Genomic DNA, 20777 nt, shown 5'->3' on the forward strand with positions numbered 1-20777 from the left:
CACAAGATTATTATTATTAACATTATAGCAGCAGTGACTAGAAAAATGGAGCTTTGAATCGTAATTAGTTTTACTGTGTGACTATACTTTCACGAATTTCAAACACTTTTCTCTCGGTGAACGAGATAACGCCGGGACAGCGGGCAGCGGGCGAAACGCGCATCAAGAGACAAAGACGAGAGTACGAGGACAGAGATTAAATTAAGAACGCCGTTTGGAGAGCGCGAGAAAACGGCGACTCCAGGAGAGGGCACTCCGGCTTTCTCGCGGAAATGAAAAACGCGCGAGAAGACGCGCGCGACGCGGCATTTAAGCGGTTAGGGAAGAGATTGAGGGAGAGGAGGAAGGGGAGGATAGAAATATATATTCGAGGCGGCACGGAGGCGATTTGGCAAGACGCGCTACCCGCGGTGTCGGGTCGCAGGTACTGTAATTACGTGATTTCGACGTACCTATGGACGGTTTTCACTTAACTTCCTCGTTTTCACCGGCGGAGCTCGTATTCACCGGGAGGAGGGGGAGAGGGGGCTCCGTTCTACTTTCCCCTGAACTCTCGAGGTCTGTCTGACCCACGCCTGCATAAGTCGAGTCGAATATCCCGATCGCCCCAGGCCGGCCTGGAGATGATGTTGATCTAGGGCTCGTTCTCCTAAACCCGAGCTACCGAAGTGGCAGGCAAGCACAGAAAGGAAGAGGCCTACCTTTTGTGCGACTCCGATTATTTGTGTCAGAGTAGCATTGAGAAGATGATCTTTTCAGAAAGATAATCTTTTTTGAGGTAAATGGAATAAGATTGTGTATAATAGTTGAAATCGAGAAAAGACTCACAGTGGTTCTAGCATCTTAAATGCTCAAATAATACCTGTGATTTCATGTACATTTTCTAGTTCTTCGAACTGCGCGTCGTTACTTATCGGTCTTGAAAAACGCAGCTCTTAAATTAAACCAAAATAATATCACAATATTAAGTTAAGATAATCACAGTTTAATAATATCAATGCTAATAAAAGCATCTTCTCTTCGAATACTGTAAAGAATTTAAAGAAAACAGAATAATCTTTTTAATTGCAGTACTGGAAAATAGTAAAATAGAAGATAGAAATATTTGTTTAAAGGATGTACAATATATATAAGCTAGAAAAATGTGTAAGTCATATAAGCATTACGTCCTGCTTTACTCGCCTGTCTCTACTTGAATTGTGATATGCATTATAGATATAAAAAAGCAAATATCTTTTATAGATACATTTTATATATTATAAGATTTATAAATATTTTTAATCTAATTTAAGATTTTCTAGTAGTCTAATCATTTGTGATGTATAGGAGCCAAAAAAGTCAACCAATCACAACCCTTTATTTCTATTCTAGGAAGAGAAATATGGAATTCTGATTGATTAATTTTTTTATACATTATGCAAAAGTCTTCTCTAGAATTTTAGAGTTTTCAGTGCTTTTTTTAGAATCCCAAAATCATAGTAGTCATTGGATAACATGGACTTTGAAGAATTTTGCTATACTTTTAGAAAAATTTGAGTATAATTTGATATTAAATCTTAATTATTTTCATACTAAACTCTAATTAAACTTATTCTCCAATTTTGTCCAAAGTATTTGATGGCTACGTTGCCCAACGACTACCGTGAAAGTAAATGATAAGAGAAAATTTTCTCCGTGTAACTCTCTCTCTTCTGAAAATGAAAATTGAAACAACGGACTTTATATGGCATTTTACGTATTCCGTATGACATCTTAACGCTTGCTCCGTTGTCCTTTCATTGAAACAGCGAAACATTTTGCTGTTCCGCTTATACTTTCTAGCGACAAGCCACGATCGCTTTCTCACAAAACAGAGCGACGGAGTTACGATAAAATCATTTGTATCTCTCTTTCTCTCTTTCTCTCTGTCCCTACCATCTTTTTTATCCGCAATAAAACGACTCTCCCCTCGTTCGATCTGGCGATGCCCCCGGCGGTATCTAGCGACGTGGGAGTATAGCGTTGGAAGTGTGGCATGGAAGTGAAAGTTACGGCGCCGAACGCACGAACGACCGAACAAGAGAACGCAATCCGTTTGAAAAGTCGAGTTACGATGCGTCTCTCTCTCTCTCTCTCTCTCTCTCTCTCTCTCTCTCTCTCTCTCTCTCTCTCTCTCTCTCTTTCTCTCTCTGTCGCGAAATCGGAGAAATTTACCACACGAAAGTACGCCGTGCAAGAAAAAACAGGGAATATAATACAGTAACACCGGATTCGTCGCAGCTCGATTTGTATGTCCGCGCCAAATATTTTCAATTGAAGCGGAAAGCACAGCTGTTTCCCCTCGGGATCCATCGCTTTCTCTGGAACATCAGGCTTTTTACTTTAGTCGAGTTACAAGGACTTCCGCTTTCACAATCGCATTTTCTTGGTTCCAACTTATAACTAATTCAGCGTATCTTGTACTTATAATTGAAATTATTTATCTTTTCTATTTTAATTGAGGCAGTATCGATACCAAGTTTTGCTCGAGGTATTAAACTTTAGATCACACAGATTGCTAAACATTCTATTTATATCTGGCGATAAATAAAAAGAATGTTATTACACAAAGGAAGGAAAGGATATTTTTGTTTTGAAAATATTTTTATTTTTTTGAAATTTTAAATATTAAAATTACAATAAACTGATTATCAATTTAATAAAACTAAAGTTATTAATAGTGTAATAGTACTATTCTGATTTATCTTAAGAGCTGCGTTTCAAGACCGAAAGTAATGGCACAGTTCGGAAAAAAGTAAAAAATATCTATAAAACCAATTTTAATTGTCTCATGATAGTTCTTCTTGGTACTAACATTTTTTCTATGTTATACCTTGCGTTTATTTGATTAGAGAATTATTTCCGCTCTTCATTATTCTCCTCATTATTATTTTTATTATTCGTCACTCTAGCAAGTTCACCCGATCGGAAGACGCTTTCGAATCTCTTTGCGAGTCCCGAGAGTGAAGACTCGGCGAGCGAAGACTTCGCTCGATTCCGTTTCCGTTTCCTGGTTGGTCGCCCGATGGCCGTCCGATGAACCTGCGGGGATAATGTACTTGACTTACCTTCCTAGCGGTTCCGTACTTGGCACCGCACATGAGCACCATCGCGTGTCCTACGTATCCTTCCTCCGTCATCTTTGCTGTTCCTCCTCGTCCCGCACGTTTCTCTCTCTCTCTCTCTCTCTCTCTCTCTCTCTCTCTCTCTCTCTCTCTCTCTCTCTCTCTCTCTGTGTGTGTGTGTGTGTGTGTGTGTATGTGTGTGTCCCTCTACTCATCTTTCTCTAACAGTTCTCGTGATCGATAACATTTTCTGCAGAGTTTCGATTCGAAGGGATTCGTAATTCAATGTACGACAAGTCGTAGCCGCGCTCGAAGGGGATTTGTCATCGTGAGACAAAGTAGTAACGTCTTTGTTACGTGCGTAACAACTACAGTACGGAATGAACACAAGGGGGATGACTACGGAACGACTGGCAAATGTAAAAATGTGTACGCGGAAGTTTTCTTTTAGAATTTAGTCTGAAAATCTTGGTAATCGTCATGGATGTCGAAGAAAAATATCATTAAATTTTACTAAAATTATAATAAAATTCTTTAAGCGCGCATATTAGTTCACGATGATAATTTTAAGGGTAAAATTCTAAGGGAAAATTCTCTCTGTATATGTACGGTCTTTATTGATTCCCAGTCGGCTTAGGACTTCCGTTCTCACAAACATTATTACATTTTCTTGCTACTAGCTTGCAACTAAAGCCAGCGGCACACAATGTTTGTTTTTATACAAGATTGCTTGCTGAATGGAAATAGTCTGTTCTGATTGGTGCATTTTCATTCATCTTCAAAAATGCACCAATTCGAACAATGTATTTCCATCCAGCAAGCAATTTTGTACAATAGAAATATTTTGTTCTGATTGGTGCATTTTCATCCATCTTCAAAAATGCACCAATCCGAACAATGTATTTCTATCTAGCAAGCAATCCAGCATAAAAACAAGACTTAACTTAGCCCATCTTAATTATAATATCGCAATAATAATAATATAGCAAACGTTTACATACGTGTGTATTCGAGAAAAGAGCGTTATCGAAACAACTGGAAATAATTCTCAACGATGTGTGTCCCGGGAATTAATTTTCTATCCGATAGCCGAGGTCGAATTCGTGGGGTTCGGTGGTCAGTTATAGCCAGCTGCGATGTTGCAACACCCGTTTTACCGAGTGTCGAATGCAGATCCCCGCCGCCTGGCATTACCGGGCGCGCTTGATCCAATAAGCTCCTCAGTCCCGACGTACGTCCAGAAATATGGTGAGGGGTCGACGACCCCATGACGTAACGCGAACACGCGCGCAATTAACGACATTCTCTCTCTCTCTCTCTCTCTCTCTCTCTCTCTTTCTCTTTGTCGAGTAACTCGTCGCGACTCGTGATGCGGTACAACGCGGTGGCGAGTTGATTCTCCACCGCCTCGAGTGTATCCTCCACCCGAATTAACCGGACCACGTCTTAATGTCTTGTCTTTTTTTTCGCCCTGTTGCAGACTTGCGGTGAGCGACTGTGCGCCTCAGACGTCGCGGGTCAGCTCGAACCTGCACAGCAGCAGTAGTATGGCGGTGAGCCGCGTCCCGAGCCCACCACCACCGGAAGTGAACACCCCCGTGGCCGAGAACTGGTGTTACACGCAGGTACGTTGGTTGTTTCGTCGTTGGGTGGTTCATTGTCCTCTGCCGTGCCGCGGAGCGGTTTAGCCGATCGATTCACCTGCGCCGAAATTCACCCAGTCACCGCGAGCGGCCAGGAAATCGCCGGAGGCGAGACCTAGCGGATTATGCCATTATATTTGCGTTATTTTCTTATTATTACACTTATTTCATATCACCGTCGACGATTTTGCTATTCTACTTGAATCTAAATCGAGACTTTACATGGGACAAGACGCGCCACTTGAAACGGTATACGCGTGATTTTAATATGATGGAAATTACGCACGCTGAAAGAATATTTTTAAGGCCACCTGACGTTTCCGAGACAATAATCTGTTAAACGTCCACGAAATTACTGTCTCTTGTAAATTATTCCTTAGTGCAGGAATTTTTGAATCATATTCTTCTGGAAACTAGCTGTTTCTAAAACCATGTATTCTCAGTCAGGATGTGCGGTTCCGCGTCGTACCTCTATACATATTGCAAAGGTTCAGATTTACCCTGCCGAATGATTTATTTACGAACTGTTTGTGAACACAATCTCAGGTAATTAAAGATAATTCTATACTAAATTCTATACTAAATAACTAAAGAGGTTTTCTAATGTTCAAGAACTTTTACTGTACAGTTTTCTTTAAAAAAACATTTTAAAGTAACGAATTTTAAGTAATTTAATCGTAAATAAAATATAAGAATTATGAAAAACTTCTATTCATAAGAAAGAATAGAATTTGCAGAACACGTTATGAAATTAAAAAAATAAAGTTTTACTGCAATAACATGTTCATGAATTGTACAATTCTCTTTAAATGTAATGTCACATTAATGAAAATGTGGTAACGTTATGTTTCTATATATATTTAAATTATTATAATAAGCAATTCTTTTCCGATTTTTCCAATATTTATCAATATTATAAAGCAAATATTTTTTAAGTAGTTTATTGTTTTTATTTAATATTTTGAAGAGGTTAATGCCAAAAGCTCTTTCATTAAAAAATATAAAAGCATGGTACCAATTTTTATGTAATTTTAAAATGATATTACTTCATAAATTTAATAATAAAACATTTAAAATTTTTTGTGTATTTTTTGTGTAAATATTATCAATGATTGGAAAAGTGATTTTATATTACAATAGTCACCAAAAAAGAATTAAAAAATATAAAATTTTCTCTAACGTTAATAACACATGTATGTCCGTTTGACATTTAATTTTGCGAATTTGACTCGTGAAAGATCGTCACCTTACATGAGCGAAAAGTCGCGTGACTTTCCTCCACTTTTTTTTAAGCCGAGAAACTCTTGATATATAATTACACTATGAGACTCGCGGAGAGAGTTTTTCGATGCGTCGGCTCCTCGCAGATGCGGTTTAGGATAATGAGAGTCTGAGGGGGATGAGTTTTTCGGTGGACCACATCCGAGTTTAAGTGGCACTAAAACACGAGTGGGCAGAGAGACGGAGAGGAAGAATAACGATGAGAGAGGCGAAAAGAGGAAAGAGAGGAAGGAAAAGAAAAGGGATCCGCGAGTCGCGTTCGAGCGACGCGCGCGGATTCTCCGCGCCAGGCGGATCGCGGCGCGTGAGAGCACGCGCTTCTCCTGGCGCTCTCATTCTATTTTTACTGCGCTCGTCCCCCTCGCGCGATGTGAACGACCTGCAACTAGATATCTCTCGTTGCTCTCGCCTCCCCGTGTCCTCCCGCCGCCGCCGCGCGCCGTGTCGGTCTCTCCCTTCGACGGACGCGGCCGCGGAAACGCGATTCTTGCGCTGGAATTCCGCGCGCGGGGTCGTCGTTTCCCTTCCTCCCCCCCCCCCCTCTCTCTCTCTCTCTCTCTCTCTCTCTCTCTCTCTCTCTCTCTCTCTTTCTTTCTCTCTCTCTCTTTCTTTCTCTCTCTCTCTTTCTCTCTCTCTCTCTCTCTCTCTCTCTCTCTCTCTCTCTCTCTTTCTTTCTCTCTCTCCCGTGCCTCGTCTTTCGCAGTTATTTCCGCTTCGCGCGATTCGAACGGATCTGCAACGCGAGACTGCGATCCTCGCCGAGTCTCGCGTCGTCGTTCCCCACGTTCGTCGCCCTGGATACCGCGAATAAATGGATAGAGGTTCATTATCAGCCTCTCTGGGCGCGTCTTCCCCTTCTAGCTCGCGGGGGGGAGATTCGTGACAATGGACAATTGTCCGCGCGCGGTAAGGACGGTAGGAAGTCGGGGGAAAACGAAATATCAACGTCGGTGTAATAACAGCAAACGGCGCGTGTGTACACGGATATCGCCGATATATGTATATAAGTTACGATAAGTGGTAGAAGTGAAAAAAGTATATAGCGGCTCATTATTGATATAGTATTTGATATTGATAAAAGTTCACGCGTTATCTTCGCGAGATTAGAACTCGACTTGCTTCACTCTCCATCCGCGTCTCCCTCTGGATATGCTTTAAGATCTATTTCTTATGATTGCGCGCGCGTGTACAAACTTTTGCGGCATTTGTTTTTTTTTCTTTTCTTCATCGATTTTTCTTTTTATTCGACACATTTATCTTTGTGTGTGTGTGTGTGTGTGTGTGTGTGTGTGTGTGCGCGCGCGCGCGCGCGTGCGTGCGTGCGTTTGATCATGTTATCTTTCACTCTCTTGTTATTTTTTAAATTTATTTTATATCAGTACTAGAACATTACAAGCGCGCGCTGCGCGCGCGCTATTTGACTTTTTGCTTTAAAAATAATAATAATTGCAATTTGATTTTCTCTATCTTTCATTTACATTAATCAAACGTCTTCTGCAATTTTAAATAAAAAAATTTAAAGTTTAATTATACATACATACATACCTACATACCTACCTACATACATACATACCAACATACATACCTACTTGCATACTTACTGCTATCTAGCTACCTAGCTACCTAGCTACATATTTATCTAGTTACGTTTGCTCATTTGCTCCCTTCGTTGCACCCTTTTTCACTCACTCACTCACACACTCCGTCACTCACTGGCTCACTCCTCGCTCACTCCTCGCTCACTCGCTCACTCCTCGCTCACTCTTCGCTCACTCGCCAGCTCGCTCACGCGCTCACTCCTCGCTCACTCCTCGCTCACTCCTCGCTCACTCCTCGCTCACTCGCTCACTTCTCGCTCACTCCTCGCTCACTCCCGGCTTACTCCTGGCTCACTCCTTGCTCACTCCCGGCTCACTCCCGGCTCACTCCCGGCTCACTCCTCGCTCACTCCCGGCTCACTCCCGGCTCACTCCCGGCTCACTCCTCGCTCACTCCCGACTCATTCCCGGCTCACTCCCGGCTCACTCCCGGCTCACTCCCGGCTCACTCCTCGCTCACTCCTCGCTCACTCCTCGCTCACTCACTCGCTCACTCCTCGCTCACTCACTCGCTCACTCCTGGTTCACTCCTGGTTCACTCCCGACTCACTCCCGGCTCACTCTTTGCTCACTCCCGGCTCATTTCTCGCTCACTCCTCGCTCACTCCACGCTCACTCGCCAGCTCGCTCACTCGCTCACTTCTCGCTCACTCTTCGCTCACTCCCGGCTTACTCCCGGCTCACTCCTGGCTCACTCCTCGCTCATTCCCGGCTCACTCCCGGCTTACTCCCGGTTCACTCCCGGCTCACTCCTCGCTCACTCCCGACTCACTCCCGGCTCACTCCCGGTTCACACCCGGCTCACTCCTCGCTCACTCCTCGCTCACTCCTCGCTCACTCCTCGCTCACTCGCTCACTCCTCGCTCACTCTTCGCTCACTCGCCAGCTCGCTCACGCGCTCACTCCTCGCTCACTCCTCGCTCACTCCTCGCTCACTCCTCGCTCACTCGCTCACTTCTCGCTCACTCCTCGCTCACTCCCGGCTTACTCCTGGCTCACTCCTTGCTCACTCCCGGCTCACTCCCGGCTCACTCCCGGCTCACTCCTCGCTCACTCCCGGCTCACTCCCGGCTCACTCCCGGCTCACTCCTCGCTCACTCCCGACTCATTCCCGGCTCACTCCCGGCTCACTCCCGGCTCACTCCCGGCTCACTCCTCGCTCACTCCTCGCTCACTCCTCGCTCACTCACTCGCTCACTCCTCGCTCACTCACTCGCTCACTCCTGGTTCACTCCTGGTTCACTCCCGACTCACTCCCGGCTCACTCTTTGCTCACTCCCGGCTCATTTCTCGCTCACTCCTCGCTCACTCCACGCTCACTCGCCAGCTCGCTCACTCGCTCACTTCTCGCTCACTCTTCGCTCACTCCCGGCTTACTCCCGGCTCACTCCTGGCTCACTCCTCGCTCATTCCCGGCTCACTCCCGGCTTACTCCCGGTTCACTCCCGGCTCACTCCTCGCTCACTCCCGACTCACTCCCGGCTCACTCCCGGTTCACACCCGGCTCACTCCTCGCTCACTCCTCGCTCACTCCTCGCTCACTCCTCGCTCACTCCTCGCTCACTCCCGGCTTACTCCTGGCTCACTCTTGGCTCACTCCCGGCTCACTCCCGGCTTACTCCCGGTTTACTCCCGGCTCACTCCTCGCTCACTCCTTGCTCACTCCTCGCTCACTCACTCGCTCACTCCTGGTTCACTTCTGGCTCACTCCTGATTTACTCACGGCTCACTCCCGGCTCACTCTTCGCTCACTCACTCGCTCACTCTTGGTTCACTCTTGGCTCACTCCCGGCTCACTCCCGGCTCACTCCCGGCTCACTCCCGGCTTACTCCCGGTTCACTCCCGGCTCACTCCTCGCTCACTCCTCGCTCACTCCTCGCTCACTCCTCGCTCACTCACTCGCTCACCCTTGGTTTACTCCTGGCTCACTCCCGACTCACTCCCGGCTCACTCCTCGCTCACTCCCGGCTCACTCTTCGCTCACTCACTCGCTCACTCCTGGTTCACTCCTGGCTCACTCCCGGCTCACTCCCGGCTCGCTCCTCGCTCACTCCCGGCTCACTCCTCGCTCACTCACTCGCGCACTCCTGGCTCACTTCTGGCTCACTCCTGAATCACTCCCGATTCACTCCCGGCTCACTCCCGGCTCACTCTTCGCTCACTCCCGGCTCACTCTTCGCTCACTCTCGGCTCACTCCTCGCTCACTCCTCGCTCACTCACTCCTGGCTCACTCCCGGCTCACTCCCGGCTCACTCCTCGCTCACTCCCGGCTTACTCCCGGCTCACTCCTGGCTCACTCCTCGCTCAATCCCGGCTCACTCCTCGCTCACTCCTCACTCATTCACTCACTCACTCACTCACTTACTCCTCACTCACTCCTCACTCACTCTTATTCACTCACTCACTCCTTACTCACTCCTTACTCACTCCTCACTCATTCCTCACTCACTCACTCACTCACTTACTCCTCACTCACTCACTCACTCACTCACTCACTCACTCACTCACTCACTCACTCACTCACTCACTCACTCACTCACGCACGCACCCCATCCAAGTCGCTAACCCATGTGCACACTGCAAACGAAGTAAAGTTCACATGTGTTTGCAGGTTTTCAATACAATGTCTGGTAACGGAATTAACACATACTCATTTTACAAGTACACCCATAAAAAAAGTAAACAAAGACATTGCTTCGCTGTGGTCGCACACAAACACACACACACACATTTAAATTTTTGTCTACAAATTATGGATTTCCTACTTACCGACATTAAAAAAAATTTTTTTTGAGTCGCCAAAAATCCTTGCATGTTTTTTTTCACTAAATGAAATTTCCAAAATTTGAACTAAATTAGAGATTGGTCCGTTTCGGAAGCTAAATTATTTGTACATATTTTTATGTCTGAGTTTGTCAGGTATTAAAAAAATTATGATAAACATTTATAAAAATATTTAAAATAAATATTTATACCATTATTATCAAAGAATATGAAAAATATTTCAAGTTTATATACCACTAGACACCACAGACGCGTGCTTCGCGCGCGCTACTTAACTTTTTATTTTTTACCTTTTAAAAATAAATTACAACAATAAATGTATAGATAATATTTATACAAATTTGACAGCTGTCAAAATTCAATTGCAATGACAGCTACTCTTGCAACACGAAGTAAGCGCAGCGAGAGAACCAATTGGCATCGCGGAAAAGCGACAACAATGATCTTCGAGAAATGCGAGCAATCGACTTTACATGCCTTTTTTTAGATAGGATTTTATATGTTCCTTGTTATCTCATTGTTTTTTTATCTTTTACACTGATAGAAAAATATATGATATTTGCGACTATATAATTACATAGTAAAATAATTATAATCAGGAATATCATTTTTATAGTAACTTAATATTAATTGCTTAATTACAATAGTACTAATAATAATAATCATATATTTATAGTGATACCAGCTATGAAAAAATTATACTATAAATAATACAGCTTTAAAACACATATTATTATAGTAATATTATAGTATTAATTATTCTAAAAATGATATTTTCGACTATTGTTTTACTATGCAACTATAGTCACAAATACACCACATTTTTCTATCAGTGCGAAATTTTCAGTAATTTCTTTTTTATTGAATTTATCGGATATAATAGAATATTATCGGAATTCGAGCAATTTTTTGAAATTTTACTTCTAAATTTAAATTCTATCTTTTTTTGACAAAATTATTTCTTTTATCGGTTTAAAAAAATTTTAATAATATCATGAGATGTCGGCAATCGGTTAATAATAAATATGGCATACACATTTACGTACATTCACATACATTCTTGTTTCATAACTCGCTACTTTTTATTTAAAAAACAGTAATAATAAAAGATATTACATTTTTAATTGATATTGTGTATTTAATTACGTTTCGCGTTCTGTATTTTTAATAATCTACATTATTGCGGACAAATTGTTATGTGCAATTTAATTCATATTATTTCTTTTTAGTACTTTTCGATATTTAATATTCAAAACCCGACTGACTTTTGTTCGTATGATTAAAGAACGGATTAAGGAAATTTATTTTTAAACTACACATTAAAGAATTCTTTCATTTTAACTGGAATTTTGTATAAAATTCTTGGAAAAAGCGGGATATTCTTATTCTTTCATAAAATTTGATAATACACCCTGGAGGTCCTCCATCGTTAGAAGCGTAAATAAAAAGGTCGCTCGCGGAGGCTGTGAGCCTCTGACGAACCTCGATAGTTTCCTCACCGACCGCTCGCACACATATATATATATATATATATATATATATATATATATATATATATATATATTTAACTTTACCGTTCTAATTTCGACAGCGCGTGGTAGAAATGCGAACGTTATTACGTTCGCTTTCTCGCGAACGGAGTTGCGCAAGAACGCGCGCGGCCGTCGCGAAATTTACAATATACGAGGAGGAAGGGGAAGGCCCGCGCGCGAATCGATGAAGCATGTGTGTATTACACGTCGCCCACGTTGTCGCGTTCGCCTGTAAATCGAAAGTCAATTCGTGCTCCAGTTAACTTTCGTAATGCGCGACACCGATTCCGCCGCCGCCGCCATCAGCGACCACGTCGTGGCCTCCGTCGCATAACATCAAATCCGCCCGATCCCTCGAGTTGTGAGCCGTGAAAAATCCGCAAAAGGTTCGCGAAGGAAAAGTCTTGCCAGAAAGAAAGAAAAACCGCGCCGATTCAACAACCGCGAGCTGCCGCCCGGAAGGAACCGATTGCGGGTTCAAGGTTGACGGAAACGATTACGAAACGGCCGACGATTATATCATCACCCGAAATCCCTGATATTTTTTTAAAATGTCCTTCGGATACACACACGAGATTTCGACCTTTTAGTTACACGAGGACGCGGCGTGAATTTTAGTTTCGCTGTTGTCCGAGGTCGTTGCAGGGAGTACCGCCTTGTGGTCCCAAGGCTCCGGAGATCCAAGGATCTAGAATAGAGCGGTGCGGATTTTTTAAAATCCTTTTAAAGAGTCCTGTAATTTGCGCAGCTTTCGAATTTAGAAATACCCGCGATTAGTCGAAATATGGAACGTTTATCGCACTGACACTGAGAGGAAAAAAGTGGTTTTAATTATCGTAATTCATAATTTGTAATTATTTCCAATTGTATGTTTTATACTTGTTCTAACCATGCAAATTATAACTTTTAGTTATTATTACCTAAATAATACAAGCAAATGTTTAAAAAATACTTATATTTACTACATTTGGAATTGCATTTATATTACATAAAAATATTTTACTATTTATTAATATCTTGTTATTTTGCAATATTAATACTTAGAATTATTATAATTTTTTTACAATACTAAGAAAGGAATTTGATAATAATGATATCTAAGCCCTAGAAATTATTTCAATTAAATCTTTAATTAATTAATGTAATCAAATTTTTGCAATATTTAGTAATATTTACACGGAGCAAAGCGTTTAATATTAATGACTATGACGATAAAATATTTATAAGAGCTTTATTTTTTAAATTATTATTATTATTATCATTAGTGAGTTAGTAATATTAATGTGTTAGTTTATAGTTTTGCCAATTATGAAAAAAATTTACTATAAATTATAATAATTTTAAATATTAATATAGCAAAAAAATAAATACATATGGATAGTAAAGATAAAAAAACATTTTTATATAATAAATCACAATTATGATAAATGTAACTATTTTCATAACATTTACATAGCAACTATAACTCATAGCTAACATTTCATTGAAATCTATTTATCAATGTTTCATTATTATTAACAAACTGTTTTCAGTATAATTGAACTATAAATCTAAAATTATTATTACTGACGTCGTATCAACAATATCTTTAAAAGTGGAGTCTTTAACTATAATTATTCTATCACGCAATTACATTAACAGCTATTTTTTTTCAGTGCAGATTCTTCACGCTTAATTTACCTAATTGATTAATTTATTTATACAATTGTCGACTAAGTCTTTCGGAGACAATTTTGCAATAGTTAGATTGAAATCCCAAGTTGGAATTAAACGAGAATGTATTTATAAGATTCTATCGTCTATTCACATCTCTCGCAAATGTATCTCATGAAGCGTGCTGCGTCTACAAGATTTATAATTCTCTCCAAAAAAAGGAGATGAATGAAAAAAAAAACCCCAATCTGTCCAAACTTGTAATTTGATTCGATTATCTCTAATCGAATTATCACATACACATTTCACGTAAATATGCAATGCATTGGAAATCGCATCGCGTGTATTACGAAAATACTCATATATATACAAACTCGCTCGAATTCAGAATCGTCTGCCGACGGAATCTTCAAGTGCGTACTTCCGTGAACCGTCGCGCGGGGGCGTCTAGGAAACGCGCTTACGCGGGCAGAAACGGGAAGTATTTTCGTAAGAAATAACATTGCTCGTCCTCACGATGACCCGGTCTCGGCGATGATCCGCGCGTGTGGAATCCGACGGCGATCGTTTACCTCAGCGGCGGTGACGGTCGTTTGCCGAGGACTCGTCGTCCACCGGAAGCGTGCGTCGTCGTCGCTCGTTGTGATGCTCGAACCACGCGTCGCGTTCCACGGCGCTCCCGTAAACGGGCACGGGTGATTCAAGGCCGATCGCCGCTCGCCGCCGCCGCCGCCGCCGCTGCTGCCGCTGCCGCGAGCGGGTTGAACGACTCCTAGGGGCGTCGACCGGGTCGCTTCCTCCGCCGCCGCCGCGTTCCTCCTCGTCGCTTCACCTGATGGCGGCGATCCGCGCCGACTCGCCACGCGGAACACCCGGATGAGAAAAAGAGACAGAGAGAGACGATGAACCCTTCAACCTCTCTCTCTTCTCTTCCCCTACAGCTTGTACGCGCTGCGCTTCCGTCCAAGGCACGGATATTTCGTCGCGAACGCGTCCCGGTTGCAAATTTAATTCCGCGATAGCTCCCGAAACACCTGGAATCGTCGTTAATTTATCAGGAACCCCGGGGCCGCCCCGTCTCTCTCTCTCTCTCTCTCTCTCTCTCTCTCTCTCTCTTTCCCCCTCTCTCTCCCTCTCCTACCATGGGGAATTCGATAATCTCCTCCGAACCGAGGAGGATGCATTATTCCGTACCTTCCAGAACGTTACCAGGGAACTTAGATCGTAGATTCAATTTAAATAGATAAATTATTTAAGGGGACGAGAATACACACTTATTTCTTTGAAAGAATTGCAGATCGTTCGCTTAATTTCATTAGCGGCTCCAAAGACATAATTGATTGTCGTCATACGTAAAAAGAAAAGAATTAATCTACTCTTTTTCACACACGCATACGCACGCAATGATTTTACTGAAGCGCACTTCGGATATTGCGAGCCAGTAGATAAATAGCGGAGCACGACGTTCTCTTCCTTTTCCTGTCGCATCGATAACTTTTTATATGAGTCACAGTTATATTATTGGTTTCATCGTCACGTCTATCGGCTGGTCGTAGGAAAAAAAAAGATGATGCGTCCGACGGTGTTGCTCATCTGACGAAGAGGGTCTAGCACTTGGCGCGTTACCAACGCGCGTAAGATTACGTCGTCGGCGAAACAAAATTAACCCGAGAAAATGTTCGCTCGAATTCTCCGCCGTGCGAGATTAATTCTGCCGTTAACGAGTCGAGGATTGATGGTAACAATACTGAAGGGTCGCATTAATTGGAAATCTGGTGGACTGAAATGCCGTCCGTTCGAAAACGGATGCGTCAGAAATCTTGCAGTGATTACCGGACTTCAAGTAAAGTCTATCGAACGTTTTTTGTGAAATCTCGGGTTCTATTGTAAATTATAAATTTTGCTTGGTTTTGAATGCCAAAGTGCATTCAATCCTATATGTCTTGTTGATCAAACTATTTTTGTTGAAGCATATAATATTTTTTTGAAATTTAAAATGATCAAATTCTTTGAAAAAGATTATAAGTTACACATAAACCAAATTATCATTTCGTATATATCAGTAAGAATAAAATTTGTTTTTTATTTAGAATATATTCGTTTATTTGATTATAGTAATCCTTTTCTCCCTTTTTTAGAGAGGAAATTAATAGGAAATAATTCCTCGTCTCGTTTACATTATCGAGATATCTTGAAACTTTGCGTAATTATTTCAGATTCTAAAGGCCAGAAGTATTGCTCAAGTAAGATTTTATGAGATGGCTTCTCTTTCAAAACGTCTCTTTCAAATCTTGTTAAGATATGGAAAATCCTCGTAGGAAATGTCCTCGGTTCTCTTTCTCTCTCTCTTCCGCAATCCACACGAGTTTTTAGCAGCCGGTCAATAAAAGAAAAATTGTCACGCAAGCACGTATCTTTGCCTCGTTCGATTTGCTTAAAGGCTCGACTCATCTCGAATAGGTTGCCTCTCTAGTCCTTGACGCTCGGCAACGAGGCATCGCAACGCGGCTGGCTTGCTGCTCTCCGTTGTCGTTTCGTTACCTGCCGCGGCGAGCAAATCGTCGTCTTAAGCCGTGTAAGTAACCGGCCACGGAGGAGAGATTACAGTACGAGCGTGCGTTGAACTCTTGCGGGAGAGATAGCCGCCTCCTTCTTCCTGCTTCTCGGCGATGCGAATGTCGACCTTAAGCTTCCGATGCGCGAAGGTCACGCCGCAGTAAAGAACATCGAACCCGGCCTGTCCGATGAATAAAACGCACGATATACCCGTATATATCGGGGAAACTCGCCTCTATCTATGGGGAAACAGAAGTCCTTGACGTTGCGAGCGGCACTCATCTCTATTCGAGAACGGCAATTGAATTTCCCTTCGACGATCGGGATATCCTTTTCTCAGATGTGGTGTCAAAGAGTATCTCGAAAAGGCCTTAAGGATTTTGCTCTCAGAGATAATTTCATGAATCATAATTCGATATTTAAGATATTTTAATTCTTTATCAATTTCTCCAGCGTCTAATAATAGCTTCAATCATTCATTTGTATGTATTTTATGTTATACCGGGAGTTTCCTGTAAATGCAATTTTTTATTTACTCTTTCTAGTAATCGATACATCTTATACACGTGACAAATAGTTTCAACTCAACTTGAAGAACTTCGAATACAAAAGTGTAACTTTTATGATTGTGAAGCACCTGTCGAAAAGAGAAACGAACTTTCACTTAGGCTCTTGAGAGCGCAGGTATAGCGTCATGGACATTTCTCACGCTTTCCTTTGTATCAACCCTATGAACTAAGATCCCCAAGTTTCAAGAAGAGGTCCTCATTGTTCTCTTTTCGCTCCAAAAATTGAAATTCTAGCAAATAATAAGATTATTCGTATTTGTCGAGATTATTTAGAATATTTCGTTGCTGCAACCTAAATTTCGAATTTAAGAGTACATTTTTTAATGGTTTATCATGGAAAAATGACATCTTAATGAGCGCAGAACTTGTCCAGTTCATCCACTTGTAATAAAATGGTCAATATTACTCTTTAAAGAATCTTAAATGATTAATATTATTACAATATTTCTCTAGACAATTTCAAACAAATCAATATAACCTGCAAGATGATCGGTTATCGTATTCAGTATTCAAATATTGTGCAATAATTCACTTCTACACAGGATTGAATAAAAACCCCACAAAGGCGATTTTTTAATACTTATTAGAGCGGCAAATGACGCAAATAATTGCACAAACTTATTTTTCACTTTTTTAAAAGTGACATTTTATTCTACAAGGTTTACAGAGTAGTATTTTTATTAATGAATAAATTAAACCATTAAACCATTTATAATAAATAAATTAATAAATAAATTAAACATTAACATACTGTCTTATAATTACGTAACTATTCGACATATTAGAGCAGTTAGAGGGAAGGAAATTGAAATTTAATTACACAATATTGTACTCTCTGTCTTTCGAGAGAATCTGGCAGTAGAACTAGTCAAATTCCATTTGGAACTTGCAGTCGCTACGATTATTGAACTTCCAAGTCTTAACATAAACGTACAAAAGTCTCTTTTCTTTCGCATTTTCTAAATCCGAGATACATAGTATTATTTTAATATGTACATAATCTTCATGTAATGTACTCCCTAAATGTCGTAGATTAAAACGTTACTCTAAAAAAGTAAAAACTGAACTTGCACAATTGTCCGAGTGAGTGCTAATAATCATCACAATTCACTCCTACAGGATTGAATAGAAGTCCTAGAGGAGTCCTATTTTCAGTCCCGTAGAGCTGAATTTTGATTTTTATTAGTTGTCCAAGCTCAATTTTCACTGTTCTAAAATGACATTCCACTTTACGAGATTTTTAGAGAGTAGTTTCGTGTATCGCGCACGTGCCTTAATTTTGATGACGAAAGTCACGGAGAGAATCCAGTTTCAGACCCTCTTCGATTAAATTCTTGGAATTTTGTTATTATCTCGACGATTTTCATGGATGTTTACACGTGTCTGATTCTAATCGGTTCCTTTCTCCTTATTACGATTTTATACGAAGGTCTCTTTTCTTTTTTTCTCCGTTCACACTTTTCTTTCTGTACTTTCATCAGTTGGAAAGGATCTCTCACCCCCAGGCGTGGTATCGAGCATGGCTCTCATAAACTGCATCACTGATAAAAACAGTAAAAGGAATTCTCTTAATGAAATCTTACTGATTTATATAGTGCTATAAATTCCTAGTGATGATTTACTGTCTTTCAAAGATAACATACTAATTCCCCGTTTTAGAGAGTAGAAATATCGTTGATCACTCGCTCGCCAGTTCAGCGTAACGTTGGTCGGGGCACAGTCAAGGACATGCATAATCGCCACTTGGTAGATGACCGATAAAATGACCCTACGTAAAGTTCGCCATTGGTGAATGCTAGACGAATAGATTTGGCCGCAGGCAAAAACCGCTTGTTCGCCAAGGTCGTAAGGCATGACGCTGACGTCAGAGATCGTTGACTTCTTCTGGGGTCTAGACCTTCTTGTATATCTTCTCTTCCTTGTCTCATTCGTGACCGTTTATTTTAAGCCCCCCTCCCTCTCTCTCTCTCTCTCTCTCTCTCTCTCTCTCTCTCTCTCTCTCTCTCTCTCTCTCTCTCTCTCTCTCTCTCTCTAAATACTCATTAATTTTATATTTGACTGTGTTAACGAAGTTAACGAAGAGATTTCGGACTTCACGCGCGACATTTCGTATTTAACGTTTCTTTACAAACATCATTAAAAGACGAAAATTTTTCATTTGATTAGTTTCAATGACATCCGCGATGTCAATGCGTATTAATGCGAACGAGAGAGAGAGGGAGAGGGAGAGAGAGAGAGAGAGAGAGAGAGAGAGAGAGAGAGAGAGAGAGAGAGAGAGAGAGAGAGAGAGAGAGAGAGAGAAAGGAGAGGTTGGAGAAGGTGGTCCAACATGTGTTGAAACCGTTACCGACAAAGACAGGCGGAAAGAAAAATGCTTCGCCCTTGAAAATAACAAAAGTCACGCCTCTACCGTTAAAGTCGTTTGTGTATTCTTTAAGGGAATTGCGCAAGCAGGCCGAGGATCATTCGATTCGACCCTGGATCTCCTCGCGCCGCCTTCCTCTCCCCGACCCCGTTCTGTCCCCTTTTGCGCTACCGTATGCTGGTACTTGTAGTACTTCGCCTCCAAGGCCGATTTCGGCGCAACCAAGAAAGAGAGAGAACTTCGTTCTGCCGAGAAGACTTTTGACGAGCTCGACATTAACATACAAACGAACCGTCTGCTCTTATGGTCGATGCCGCCCCTCCCTCTTCCCTCTCTCTCTCTCTCTCTCTCTCTCTCTCTCTCTCTCTCTCTCCCCTCCCCCCCCCTCCCTCCCTCCCTCCCTCCCTCCCCCTCCCTCTCTCTCTCAACAAAGAGGGAAAAAAGAGATCTGAGTAAGCACGTGTCTGGCTTACAACAATGACATTCATTTTTTACGTAGATAAGAAGGAATGCTAATTGAACTTACGCGAAACGAGCGAATGGTAAACACAGTCGGTCAGCTGCAGTTGCATACGATTTAATGGCAGACGTTTATGTCAAGATGATAATCCATTATCATCGGACATGTCTCATTTCTTAGAGTGCAACTGCAGCCCTCGGGGTTCAGTTTAGCCAACGATACTCAAAGTACAAGAAAAGGGAGTACTCGTACGCGGGTCGCTTCGGCTCGATTTTTTATTTATAAAGGGAAAAATTTATTTTGTTGCTAGAGAGAGGGGAGAGGACGGTGTCCAGTTGTCTCCATTTCTCTTCTGAAGTTCTGGAAATTCTTTCGGAAAATATTTCCAACTCCACCACGCAACGCAAATATTTGACGTCTGTCTCTCTCGAGGGATCAAGTGTAAAAGGGACCGATTGATTTTGTAAAGACTGTGAGATCGCGGACACCCACGATGACGGGCGCGGACGCGACCGATGATGTTTACATAGGCGCACATTTTTAGCGTAGTTAGATTAAGCTAGCTTCTAAGCTCTCCCGAAATAAACTCTGACGTGGTATATTGCATTTGAAGGTCTTATGTGCACAGGTGAAGGTGGTTAAGTTCAGCTACATGTGGACGATAAATAACTTCAGCTTTTGTCGCGAGGAGATGGGAGAGGTGCTCAAGTCGTCCACGTTCTCCGCCGGAGCCAACGACAAGTTGAAATGGTAAGAACCGTCTTTCGATCGGTCATGACGACGAACCCAATGACGAGAGCTAGTGGGAATGGTTCCAGGAAGAACGGAGAGAAAAACTGTTTGAGATTCTTCAGAAAGCAAGAAGGTCAAAGAACGAGCAATTAGATAAAATAATGAATCATAAACAGAGGAAAAGGTTGTATCATGAAATACTTTGTAGATATAATGTACACCTACTCGTATATAATACCTCCGTCATTAAATGGCGAATTCTAGTAAATCTGTGGAATCGTTTGTTTAGTGCCGTCAATGTAGTAGCGTTAATATCCCACACAATAGTATTTGTTACAAGGCATTTTTATTTTTGAGCATTTCAAAAGTTTTTTTTTTTTAAATAATTATTTCTAAATTTAATTTGCGCTACAAAAAAATTAAGTTAAATTTCTTACATATACTAATAAAATTCGTGCAAAAGTTGATTTGGATCTACATATTCGTTTCAATAAAAGTTATCTACTTAAACTGCAGCAA

At 41.8% G+C, this 20777-nt stretch overlaps 2 protein-coding genes across 5 annotated transcripts in view; both read left to right on the forward strand.

Annotated features, from left to right (window-relative positions):
* LOC105835532 (origin recognition complex subunit 2) overlaps positions 1–4637 on the forward strand; it is a 100646-nt gene extending 96009 nt beyond the window's left edge. For both annotated transcript variants that reach the window (XR_004964144.1, XR_003625247.2), the window contains one exon: positions 4564–4637. The gene's annotated coding sequence lies outside the window, so the exon portion shown is untranslated. The remainder of the gene's footprint in view (positions 1–4563) is intronic.
* LOC105837163 (protein roadkill) overlaps positions 1–20777 on the forward strand; it is a 47801-nt gene that overhangs the window by 19644 nt on the left and 7380 nt on the right. For 2 of the 3 annotated variants that reach the window (XM_012681707.3, XM_012681705.3), the window contains exons 2-3: positions 4564–4708; positions 20155–20276. In XM_012681707.3, the coding sequence (XP_012537161.1) occupies positions 4564–4708; positions 20155–20276 (267 nt within the window). Of the gene's footprint in view, positions 1–4563; positions 4709–20154; positions 20277–20777 lie in introns of those variants that run through there. The other variant, XM_028188725.2, reaches the window with a different exon arrangement.

The sequence above is a fragment of the Monomorium pharaonis genome, chromosome 7 (genome assembly GCF_013373865.1).
Source record: "Monomorium pharaonis isolate MP-MQ-018 chromosome 7, ASM1337386v2, whole genome shotgun sequence".
In the NCBI taxonomy this organism is placed as follows: domain Eukaryota; kingdom Metazoa; phylum Arthropoda; class Insecta; order Hymenoptera; family Formicidae; genus Monomorium; species Monomorium pharaonis.